We start from the raw sequence: 13,148 nt of genomic DNA, 5'->3' as shown, positions 1-13,148 counted from the left end.
ATAAAATGGGGAGTGATCTAAATATGTGTTAACAAATTGTAAACTGTGCACTTAGAGTTTATACTAGTACATATCTACTTCTATTTTATACACCCATAAAAGCTGTACGTACTGTGGAGGGGAGAGGAAGCTGAATTTGAGCGTGACTTTTTTTTTAGAACTGAGTATTGAATTTAAGGCCTTCCGAAGGCTAGGCAAGTGCCAGAACATCTCTAGCCCCGAACTTAACTTTCGACCGCACTACAAACTTGTCCACGTTTGTTCCATCTTTCAATCACCTGCAAACAAGGAGACAATGGTTGCTTCTAGCTGCAGGGCTATCAGAGGATCAGAGGAGGTCCCACATCTTTCTTTCCCGGCTAATGAGCTGCCTTAAGTTTGGATGAGGCAATGCTGAGTCTCTGTGTATCCCTGTTGGTGAGCCCTGAACTCCCCTCCCCTGCTTGCTTCTCACCTGCTCACATGCGTCTGGAACTGTGTTAAAGAATATGTGGCAGAGATTGAATTGAATAAGAATCAGGGGAAAAGGCAAAGGGCGGAAGGAACCGGACAGTAGCATGCATGTTCTTGTAAACTACAGAAGGTGCTGTTGTCTAGGATGGAGGAAAATAGTAGATAGGGGTGTGTGTGTGTGTGTGTGTGTGTGTGTGTGTGTGTGCTCGCACACTGGAGGATGAGACCCAGAGCTTCACACATGCTAAGAAAGTGTACTACTATGGACGGCATTAGCCCCGCAAATGATAATTTATATACTCTGAGTGTATAAAAGAGAAAAAAAAAGTTGAACTGCCAACTATGAAGTTGGAGATCAACGTATCCATTTTGTATTAAACAATAAAAACACCCTCATTTAAACTCATATTTTTACAGAAAAAAAGATATGAAAGACAATGAGTGGTTATCAGAGACTATTCTAAGTAAGTATCTGGGATGGATAGCTTCCATTTTCTTCCTCCTCTTCTTTGACATCATCTTTTTCTTTTTGAGACAAGGTAGCTCAGGTTAACCCTGACTCACTATGTAGTGAAAAAGTGGAGAATGACCTTGAACATTATTATTATTTTATATCTTCTCTCATATATTCCTACTCTAGTTCCCCTCCCTCTTCTTCTCACAGTCCCTCTCCTCTAACCTCCCCTCACCCCCAGATCCACTCCTCTTCCATTTCCCTTCCAAAATGGTCTCTCAGGGATATCAACCAAACGTGACATAACAAGTTACAGTAAGACTAGGCACAGACCTATCATGTCCAGGCATATCATGGCTAGACAAGGCAACCCAGTAGGAGGAAATGGTCCCAAGAGCAGACAAAAGGGTCTGAGGCAGCCCCCACTTTCATTGTCAGGAGTCCCACAGGAACACCAAGGTACACAATCATTACATGTGTGCAGAGAACCTAGCTCAAGGTGATTGTCTCTGTGAGCCTCTATGAGCCTTGCTTAGTTGATTCTGGTGGTGTCCTTGATCCCTGTGGCTCTTACAATCCTTCTTCCCCCTCTTTTGGTATTCCCCACCCTCTGCCTAATGTTTAGCTGTGGGTCTCTGCATCTGTTCCTATCAGTTGCAGGATGAAGCCACTCTAGTGACAATTATGGACCTTGAACTTTTGATCCTTTTGTCCCTTCCTCACCTCTTGAGTGTTAGAATTTTTTTATTGGTTGGTTGGCTTTTTGACACAGGATTTTTCTGTGTATCCCTGGCTGTCCTGGAACTTGCTCTGTAGACCAGGCTGGCCTCAAACTCACAGAGATCCGCTTGCCTCTGCTTCCTGAGTGCTGGGACTGAAGGCATGCTCCACCACTGCCTGCTTTAGGATTAAGTGTCTGCCACCACGCCTGTGTATGCAGTTCTGGAGCTTGAAGCAAGGGTTCATGCTAGACAAACACTCTAGCAACCCAGCCTCCCCTCCATCCCTGATGGCTTCATTTTTCACTTTACATTTTCCTGAACGGTTTAAAAGTGCCTGCAATCATTTATTATTATTACTTTCAAAAGTGAAATATGGAGGCTGGAGAGTTGGCTCTGTGGTTAAGAGCACTTACTGTTGTTACAGAGAAGCCAGGCTCAATTCCCAGCACCCACATGGAAGCTCTTGACCACCTACCACTCCAGGTCCGGGGGAATCCAACACCCTCTTTTGTCCTTGGCAGGCCCTGCATGTGGTATATTTATCTATATACATTCAGGCACACACAAAAATAGGTAGTTAGATACGCAAACACACTTTTTTCTTTTCTTTTTTTCTTTCTTTTTTTAAGTAAAATATGCCCAGGTCAGGGAATAACTAGGTAGGCATGCACGAGCCATGCTACTGTGTCCTTAACCCTTGGCTCTTCTCTCCAAGGCCGTTGGTCCTCAGTCCCAGGAGGATGTTGACCATCTGCCCTACTTTCCACGTGCTGTTCTGCAGTCCACACCAACTGCCTAAGCAGCAGGTTCCCAGTGGCTGGTCAGCTGGAACTGCTTCTAGAAACAAACAGGAAGGACTCATAATACCCCACTGGCCTCACTGACAGAAAAAAATTAAACCTCAGAATGTTGAAGGAAATGTCATGCTATCAATCCCCACAGCCTCTTCCTGGATCTGGCAGAAGCTGGACTTGGGATGCTCTGAAGGACTGACCATCTTCTCTGCGCAGAACAGGCTGCTTCCCTGGCAGTTTGCCTCTTTCTTGGTTAGGTTCCAGCTACGTCAGCTAAATTCTGATGATCTTAATTCTCTGAGTCACACTGGAACTCTCTGTGGACAAATAGGAAGCCTCACTATTCCCTTATGGGGGAAGCCTTGTAGGAGTTCAGGACAAAGGTGGATTGCAAAGAAAGGCAATGGAATAAGGCAAGCACTGCAATGGACCATAGGCAGTTAGTCTCTGCTCAGACTTTCATTAACAGTGTGACTTTAGGTAAATGGTGTCACCTGCCTGCAAGTTTCTTCATCTATAGGAGGGGAGGCATGTGATAAACATCTTTGCCTCACAGGCTTGGTTGGAGGTGTTCCATATAAAGGCCTAGTGCTATCACCCTTTAATCCCACCACTTGGGAGGCAGAGGCAGGTAGATCTCTGAGTTCTAGGATAGCCTGGTCTACAGAGTGAGTTCTAGGACAGCTAGGGCTACATGGATAAATCCTGTCTTGAACACTGCCCCCCACACCCTATGCCTAAAAAATCAAGGGTTAGTTCTTTACCTGGGGTCATGTTTAGCAAATGCTCTTGTTTGTGTGCTGATTCTTATATTCTGCGAGTTTGGACTCCTAGGGATAGGGCAAGCAGCTAAACCCCTGCAACCTCAGCACTTGGGAGATAGAGGCAGGAGGAAGATCAGATACTTAGCCAGTTTGAGGCCAGCCTGGGCTACATTATGAGACCTTGTATCAAAACAGAACAAAACAAAACAAAACCCAAAACAACAACAAAATGTCTAGGCCTCAGAGTCAGGCTGTGCCACTCAGTTCTCCGATGTTTATTAACCTGAGACTTTGGGCAGCCTTCTTTGCTTCTTGATTTTCTCATTAGCAAAATGAATATCGGGATTCACATCTCATATGAGTCATATGCATGATCTAAGATAAGTGCATATAAAACAGTATAGAGCCTGGAATCTTGGCAGTTAGGAAAAGGGGCTGATTTGTTACTTACAGTACAGTGGGAAGGCTTCCTGTAAAGGACACCGAGTTTCAGTCAGGCATGGTGGCAGTAATGTCAGCACTTGGAGGTGAAGGCAGAATTAGGAATTCAAGATCAGTCCTGGCTACATATGTATTTCAAAGCCAGCCTGGGCTACCTACGACTTTGTCTTATAAAAAAGGCCAGAGAGAGATAGATAACTCACGGGTCAAGCATTTGTTGTCCAGTCTTGACAACCTGAGTTCAATTCCCAGAACCAAACCTAAAGGTGGAAGAAAAACTGACTCCATACAGTTGTCCTCTGATCTCCACAGAGCCACCACACCATCTCCATTATACATACACACAATTATAAATACAATTTAAAAGTAAAAAGGGATTATGGGTTTGTTTTTTTCTTCCTCCCTCTCTTCTGCTTCCTTCTCTTCCTTCTCCTCCTCTTCTTCCTCCTCCATCAGGGTTTCTCTGTGTCGCCCTGGCTGTCCTGGAACTTGTTCTGTAGACCAGGCTGCCCTTGAACTCAGAGATCTGCCTGTCCCTCACACCCCAAGTGCTGGGATTAAAGGTATGAACCACCCACTGGCTATTAGGCCATTTTCTAAACCTCTCCCTGCACCCTTCTCCAAATACTGAGAGTCTGAGCCACTGGTTCCATTCTGAAATCTTGGTTCTTCAGTGAGCTACCATCTTCCTAACTTCACAGCCTCCTTCCCAGTCTGCCAGCTTCTTTTTCTCTCCCTGCCCAGACCTCTCATTAGTCCAATTAATAAATCACTGCGGTCATAGCAGACCCAGGATTGGGGTCCTTTGGGGATAGGCATTATGCTGGGGAAGTGAAATGGTTGGGGGAGTCACAGAGACATTCTCATTTCCATAGGGAGTGGACCTGGGGGAGCAGGGTTGACAGTAGATGAACCTCCCAGGGCCCAGGTCTCTGGGGACACCATTAGGATAATCATCGAGGACTTTATTATACAGTGAATGTCTGTCAATTTGCCAGAACACTGGGGCCTAAACAGGGACAGGAAGGCTCTGGCCTGGAGCTAATAACCAACCTCAGGCTTTTGGCTTTATTCCATGCTCTGGCCTTCAGCATCACATTCATGCAGTCACAAACACAAGTTCCCTCAGTGTTCTGTCAGCTAAAGGGTTGTGGGTATGTTTCCAGCCTGGAAGGCTGGTGGACAGGATGAAGCTGGGAGGGCTCAGGAACTCATGAGTGCACCTGCTGATTGCTGAGAATAACCAAACTCCAAGGTTCTCAAGAGTCCCCTAACCATCGCCACATCCAGAAAGCTTGGTTCTCTCCTAACTTTGACAGGGTAAAGGAGCAGGTCTGAAGGATGGAGAGAAGATGGCTTGGCAGTTAAGAGCACTGCTCTTCCAGAGGTCCTGAGTTCAATTCCCAGCAACCACATGGTAGCTCACAACCATCTATAATGGGATCTGATATCCTCTTCTGGTGTGTCTGAAGAGGGCTACAGTATACTCATATATGTAAAATAAATCTAAAAAAAAAAAGAAAGAAAAGAGAAAAGAAAAGGAGCAAGCTGAAAACACAAAAAATGGGGACTTACTTCATATGGACTCAGAGGTTCAAGCAGCTCAGGATCTGGCTGACATCATGGGTGCAAGATGGAAATTAGCATCTTCAACCCTTTCCCTATGCCCTCAAAGCATGAAACCAGAATTTATGCCAAGGATGAGGGATGGACCAAAAATCAAGGGAATGGCTTGGTGGGACGCAGTCTGACTCTCTTTCCTCCAGTTATTCTATCACACTCTTTCTTGTGTTTGTGTTTGTGGAAACTGAGTTGGCATCACACTCCTTGTGCTGACACCTGGTTACTACCTGCTACACTGTCAACACTCTTATTCACCACCCAGAATTATGAGCTTCTGTGCTGGCCCCAGCTCAAGAACTCAAGAAGAATGGAGGAAGAATGCCAGTGTTTTCTTCCTCTTAGTTCCTCAGCCACAAATCACCTCAAACCACCTATAGTTTTTTTCTCTCTCTCTCTCTCTCTCTCTCTCTCTCTCTCTCTCTCTCTCTCTCATCTCTCTCCCCCCCACCCCCCACTTTATGTTTTGAGACAGGGTTTCTGTGTAGCCCTGGGTATTTTGGAACTTACTTTGTAGACCAGACTGACCTCAAACTTTGAGTTCTGCCTGTCTCTGCCTCCTGAGAGCTGGGATTAAAGGAGTGTACCGCCACACCCTGCTTGCCCTCCACCCCTTTATTTTTCTCTTTTAGACAAGGTTTTTCAGTGTAGCTCAGGCTGGCCTCAGAATTTCAGATCCTCTAGTCTTGGTCTCAAGAGTGCTGGGACTACAGGGAGTGCCACTCTGCCTTCTGCAAAATCTGGTCCCATTTCAACATTACCTAGGAATTTAGAAACACACATTCTCAAGCCAGTCTGTACGTACTGAATCAGAACACTGAGGTCAGCTGTACAGTCTTTTTTTTTTTTTTTCTATTATAGCTCAAGTTCTATTGACCAAGTCCTGGGATTATAAGCATGCAGTACCACACCATTTAAAAAACAAAAGAAAAACCAAACCAAACCAAATCAAATCAAATCAAATCAAAACAAAACAAAACAAAACAAAAAACCCCCCAAGGTTTCAGGATAATTCTGATATTTGATGAAATCAAAGCGCCTATCTGTGTTGCTTTTAAGGATAACTTGGAAATACTGGTGGCACGGAGGTGGAAGGAAACTAAATGAAACCTGACCCGTGAATAAAACTCCACAAAGTGTGGAGTTGCTGAAAGGATCTACCCCCTCATCGCAGAGGCCTGTACACAGATGTTGACCTCTTCCTCTACCAAGATGGGGGTTTACTCCCATCCCCTGGATTCATCATCTCTCTCGTCTCTTCCATCCCCTTTCCTTTTTCTCTTTTTTTCTTGTTGTTGAGACAGGGTCTCATGCAGTCCGTGCTAGCCTCGGATTTGATGTGGCCAAAGATGACCTTGAATGTGAGAGCCTCCTGCTTCTGCCTGAGTGCAAAGATTATTGGCGGGTTTTTGAAGTGCTGGGGATGGAACAAACCCAGGGCTCCCCAAATCCTAGGCAAGCACTTCACCTTCTGAGCTCTGTCTCCACCTCCCTCACACACCTCCCACCTGGTGCTTGTCAGTTCTGTCTCTTCTTGCAGTAGTGTTCGCCACCTTCTCTGTGCATACTTTGAACTTTGTTACTCTGGCTGTGCTGTGCTGTGCTTGTCGTTGGCAGTTTGTTTTTCTCAGTCACGATGGAGTGTGGATAATTGTCCTCCCTAGTGCTACCGCACCTTTCCATTTTCTAGTAGGTGGATACTGGGTGGCTGCTAAGTTTCACCTGTGAAAAGTCATGTATCACCTTTACATAGACTTTAATTTTGTACCCCTATTTGACTTTAATTCTGTACCCCTTGTCTGACTATTTGCTTACCCACACACTTTTTCCTTCCTTACTAGCTAAGACCTTGTTATGAGTTCTTATTTTCTGGAAAGGTAGGTCCTTTGGATTTTTTTTTTTTTTTTTTTTTTTTTTTTACTTTTATAATATTGGTGATTGAACCTAAGGCTTTGCATATTCTAGGCAAGGAGTAACTCTAAGTAAAGCTAAGACACTGAGTTACATGCCCAGCTCATTTTTATTTTTTATTTTGAGACAGAAATAAAAGCCCAGGTAATGCCCAGGTTGGCTTTAAACTCACTCTGTAGTCCAGGTTGGCCTTGAACTTGTGGTTCTTTTGTCCCAGACTCCTGAGTGATGGGATTATACCAGCTTGGACAGAGCCACCAGGCCTGAGTTCTGTTTCATTTTTAGTTTTTTTGTCTTGATTTTTGTTTATTGAGACAAGATCTCCATAAGTGTTAATTTTAAGGCTGGCCTGTCAGGCTAGCCTCCAGCCTGAAACAATTCTGCCAAGGCCTCCTGAGTACAGGGATTATAAGTGTGTACTACCAAGACCAAGTTTGTTTTTGTTTTTTGCCAGGTTCTCATGTAGCATAGGGGTTGGACTCAAACTGGTTATGTACTGAAGGCTGGCCTTGAATTTCTAATACTCCTGCTTCTTTCCAAATGCTGGGATTTTAGATATGTGTTACTATGCTCACTTGTTTTATTTACTTGTTTATTTACTTGTTTTATTTATTATGTAGCCCTAGTTGGCCTGGAATTCTATATGAAAACACCAGAACCTACATGGTGGAAGAAGAGAAGCAATTTCTGTAAGTTGTCCCCTGATTTTTACATGCACTCTGTGGCCACACACAATAAATGTAATAATAATAATTAAAAAAAAAACCCAAAAAACAAGGAAGCTGGAGAGATGGCTCAGTGGTTAAAAGCACTGATTGCTCTTCCAGAAGTCCTGAGTTAAATTCCCAGCAACCACATGATGGCTCACAACCATCTGTAATGGGATGTGATGCCCTCTTGTGGTGTGTCTGAAGAGAGTGGCAGTGTACTCACAAATATAAAATAAATAAATAAATCTTAAAAGAAACAAAACAGCTGAATAGGGAAAAGTATATTATGCTCTCAGACCGAAAGACTTATTTCTATAAAGATGTCAAGTTCTGTCGGGATGATGCATAGATTTAGTGTAATCCTAAGAAAAAAACCTCAATCTGTATGGGAGGTGAAAATAACAGCAAAGATACAGTTGGGGTGAAAAATGTAGAACTTGCTGGGCCAGCTATCGAGATATATTTGAAGGCTATTGTAATTTAAAAATATAGTACTGCTCCATGGAAAGTTCATCTGACTTTTGATACATATCAGATGTTTAATGATATTTGATTAATGACATAGAACTTCAGAGTAGTGATGAAAGGCGGAACTTTCACTGAATGAAGCTAAGCTCACTGTATTGTCACATGAGAAAAAAAAGAACTTGGATTCTTTTTCTTTTCTTTCTTTCTATTTTTTTTGTGTGTGGGTTTCTAGTCAGGATTTTTCTGTGTAGCCCTGGCTGTCCTGGAAATCACTCCACAGACCAAGCTGGCCTAGAACTTAAGATCAGCTTGTCTCTGCCTCCTTAGTAATGGGATCAAAGACATGTGATACCTGGATCTTTTCTTAATCATATGCAAACATCAATACAAAGCCCAGGGAGATTGTACATGAGATAAAAGCACTTGTTATCCAAGGCTGATGATCTGCGTTCAGTCCCTAGAACCCATAAAAAGATGAAAGAAGAGGATCTCCACTCTGACCACTATGATAGAATCATGGCATACTCACACACCACCACATATCATATACACACACATACAATAATCAGTGGTTGGAGAGATAGATGGCTTACCGGTTAAGAACACTGGGTGCTCTTCTAGAGGATCCAGGTTCAATTCCCAGCACCCAGAGTGTGGCTTACAACAAATGGCCTGTGACTCTATTCTGGGGAATCCAATGCCCTCTCCTGGCCTCTGTGGGCACTGCATGCACATTATACAATATATGCAGACAAAACATCTACATACATAAAAATAAATAAATTTTAAATTTTAAATCAATTCCAGACCAAAATTATATGCAAATCTATAAAGGTTTTGGAAGAGAATTATCAAAGACTTTTTTTTTTCACTTTGGAGTAGAAATGGATGCTTTAAGATGTAAAAATGTTATTAACCATAAAAGAATAAGAAATTTAGCTATATTAAAATAAAATTGCCAGGCATGGTGGTGTATGCCTGTAACCCAAGCACTCAGGAGGCTGAGGCTGAATGCTCTCGAGTTCAAGGCCACCTTGGAATATAGAGCAGAGTGAGACCCCTATGCTATAAAAATAAAATTGGAGTTGGGCTGGGTAGAGAGATGGCTAGGCAGTTAAGATCAGTGGCTGCAACTGCAGAAACCCAGGTTTGATCTCTAGCACCCACAATCTTCTGTGACTCTAGTCTCAGGGAATCCCTTGCCTTCTTCTGGGCTCCTCAGGCACTGCATACAAGTGGTACACACTTGCATACAAGATAATACACACTAGCAAAACACTCACACGTTGAAAAAAAAAATCAGGGGCTGGAGAGATGGCTTAGCTCTTGTTCCTCTTCCAGAAAGCCCTCGGAGGCCGGAAGAGGGTATTAGAATCCTCAGAGCTGGGTTTCATGCTGTCCAGTGTGTGTGCTGGGAACTGAACCCTGCTCTTCTGCAAGAGCATTAAATGCTTACTTCACAGCTGAGGCATCTCTTCTGTTCCCAAAGTATACATTTTTGATGAAGTTCAATATCTCTATCATTTTTTTTCCCGGCTTCACATTTTGTTTCAGTGATAATAAATAGTAGTTGCTGTTAGTTTTCATGGTCATGTTTGCTTTGAGAAGGAAGAAGAGGCTGAAGGGAGACAGCCTCTAAAAGTCCTATGCAGTAGACAAACACACGAGGACAGCCAGAAAAGTAATTTTAACCCAAAGGTATGACATGGATGGAAATGGTGTGTGTTTAAGTGCCACAGTGTGCATATGGAGATCAGAGGATAGGGACTTGTAGGAGTCAGTTGTCTCATTCCACTATGTGGGCTCTGTGGCTCCAACTCAGGTTGATTCACTTGGTGGCAAGGCTATTATCGCTGAAGCATCTTGCCCACCCTGTTTTTCTTTTCTCCTCTTCGATACAAAGTATAACTATGCAGTTGAGGCTGAACTGGGACTTGGATTCTCCTGCCTCAAACTTCCAAGGAGTGCAGGGATTGCAGGCGTGCAGGTCCATACCTGGCTTGCAAAGTCTTTGCAAGTATAAACACTACACGTCAGTGAGCCATTACTGATATTTTCAGTTTTACTCACTTCGTAGGTAACACATAGTTGAGAGGGCACAGGTAGCTAGATTCCGCTGTTCCTAGTAAATCTTAACTTCAGGATAATTTCCTTCCAGCCTTCACTTTGTTGATTGCTCAAAAACCACGAACAGAAACCAGAAAACCCACATCCCCAAACCAACCCTTTATCTATTTGTCCCACTTGTTTTTCTGAAACAATATTTTCCCAAACCGAGAAAAGAATTATCCTTAGAGACAATGACTGAACTCCAGGCTACAGTAGAAGCCGGAGGTGTACTGATGACTAAATAGCGCCTCTGCTAGTGGGAACTTGTGAAGTCCTTTTCACAATGACAGCGTGCTGTGATCCGGGAGTACCAGCTGCCACATTTTTTCAGGGCAGGGAGTACGTGCCGCAGAGGCCGCCCTGGTTAGGCTACGGAGGCTGATGTCATCAAAGTTAGGCTTGGATTCCGCACTCATTTGCGGCGGCGGCTTGGAAGGCAGCCCTTCTACCATTCCCTTTTCCTGAAGCCTACAGAATAGGTCCTTCTCCACTACTACAGCAGATCTACCGCAGTGAGGACTTGGCGCTCCGGGTTTCGCTCTGCCAATCTATTTTAAGGACCTAGTGCGCCCACAAGCGGAGGAATAGCTGCAGAACTGCAGAAGAAGCTCGGAGAAAGGAGAAAGGGCCACTTTAATGCTCGCCTCCTAGGGGGCCGGGCTATCTTAGGCCTCGCCCCTCTCAGAAACCAATTTCCGACGCAACCTCATCTTGGGGCTCCGATTGGCTGGCTTCGGAGCGTGAGGACGTTGCGTCGCGGGGCGGGGCGGACGAGCGGTGTCTGTCAGGGTTTCAGCTCTACGCCCCCGACCACCGCCCCCTCCCCTGCGGTCGCGTCGTTTCCTCCTCTCGCCTGCTCTGAGAGGGGACAGGTGACGGCCGGCGCTCCGGGTAGCGGTTCAGCCTCGGGGCATCTCTCAGCCGGCTCTGAGCTAGCTGCTGTCCTCGAGCGGGTCCCGGCCGGGGGAAGATGGCGGCCGCGCCCCGCGGCGTCTGGGAGCAGCGGCGCCTGGGCTATGGATTGGGATCCCTCGCACGGTTGCTCATTCTTGCGCAGGCGCTGCTGCCCGCTGCCTGGGCCGGCCTGTGCCCAGCGCCCTGCGCCTGCCGCCTTCCTATGCTGGACTGCAGTCGCAGGAAGCTGCCCGCGCCCAGCTGGAGGGCACTGTGGGGCCCACTGCCCCCCGACATCTCCAGCCTGTGAGTAGAGGGCCCGAGGGCGCAGTTGCCATCGAGTTCGAAAGGGAGCTGCTGTATTGAGATTGTGAACTTTGGGTTTCCTGGAACTCGTGGGAAAATCAGGGTTAAGATCTGGGATCCTAGGGGATCTGTGACGTTTTGGGCTGGGATGTTTAATGTTGGACTCACGAGTCCAGCTGAGACTCTGGATGGCCGTGGGTCGGGTCCAAGTGCTAAGCCCTCTTTGGGCTGCATCATTTTTGTATTCCAGCTTGATTGGTCCTTGGACACGTGATGCAAACACGATCTCTCCCAAAGATACAGGAGCTCTCTTTTGTCCCCAGTTCTCCTATCGGCTCATTGTATGTTTCAGTTCTGATACTTGAGTTCTTGATAGGGTTGGAAACCTCAGCATGCATAAGGAAGATCATTGCTGATCGATCCCTAATATTTTTGAAAGAGTAGTATTCTTTAGTAATCAGTTTAGAGAAGGGATTTTTTTTTCTTCCCAAATCATGATACTTTGTTTTCACTATGTTGCTTTGAGTCAAAGGCCCTTCGTATCAGATCTCTTTGTTTATGTATGAGAGTTCAGTGCAGAGGTTGAATGGATTCTGGAGTCAACCTCTGACTTTAAATCCTGACAAACTTGTATTAGCTAATGGCACTTAGAGAGCTCACTGGTCTGAGTCAGTAGGTATTAAATACAACAGTAGGTATTAAATACTGCAATTATGAGACTTCTTAGCCACCAACATACAGTTATGTCTCTGCCACTAACTGATCAACATGCTTATTGACTTCTAGAGTTACCTCTGAAAAAGAGTTCTCACTAAAAATAGTTTTGTGATATAATTAAAATACGAAGACTGGTTAGGTTCTCATTGGAAATAGAATACAGACAGAACATCTGTATTGTAGAGGTTAAGTATACATCTGCAGAACGTATTTATAGAACGTATTATAGAACGTATTTATAAAGAGGAAAGAAGCTATTTCCTATATTCATTGAGTAAATTAGCAACTGCTACAGTTAATATAGAATTGCAGTGTAGTATTACAGCTTCTGTCATTTTGTGGTGGTTATATCTGTAGCTTATTCTGATTTGACTCAGACTTTAGTATTATCATGTAGCATTATCATGTAGTCTGAATTAAACCAGCACAGCATCTTCTTTATACAGTAGGTTCCTTTTTTGAAGAAATTAATGAGACAGCTACCTGATTGTGATAGACTGAATCTGACATAGGTTTAAACAGTATGACTTAATGTAACTAATTGAAATAAATGGCCGGGCTGTGGTGGCAAAAGCCTTTAATCCCAGCACTTGGGAGGCAGAGGCAGGTGCATTTCTGAGTTCGAGGCCAGCCTGGTCTACAGAGTGAGTTCCAGGACAGCCAAGGCTATATAGAGAAACCCTGTCTCAAAAAACCAAAAAAAAAAAAAAAAAAAAGAAAAGAAAAGAAATAAACATGGCCTGCTTTTGAAGACCTTTCATTGGGACTTGCTGAGCATGCTTGTT

General features: G+C 44.4%; 1 protein-coding gene across 2 annotated transcripts in view; it reads left to right on the top strand.

Moving 5' to 3' along the window:
• Positions 1-11,197: 11,197 nt before the first annotated feature.
• The window catches only part of Lrig2 (leucine rich repeats and immunoglobulin like domains 2), a 57,864-nt gene continuing 55,913 nt past the window's right edge, over positions 11,198-13,148 (top strand). Inside the window, exon 1 of one of the 2 annotated variants that reach the window (XM_034500053.1) lies at positions 11,198-11,646. In XM_034500053.1, the coding sequence (XP_034355944.1) occupies positions 11,417-11,646 (230 nt within the window). In that variant the 5' untranslated portion in view covers positions 11,198-11,416. The remainder of the gene's footprint in view (positions 11,647-13,148) is intronic. The other variant, XM_034500055.2, reaches the window with a different exon arrangement.

The sequence above is a fragment of the Arvicanthis niloticus genome, chromosome 4 (assembly GCF_011762505.2).
Source record: "Arvicanthis niloticus isolate mArvNil1 chromosome 4, mArvNil1.pat.X, whole genome shotgun sequence".
Lineage (NCBI taxonomy): Eukaryota > Metazoa > Chordata > Mammalia > Rodentia > Muridae > Arvicanthis > Arvicanthis niloticus.
Note: the sequence above shows the minus strand (reverse complement) of the source record. Positions and strands in the feature narration are given on the sequence as shown.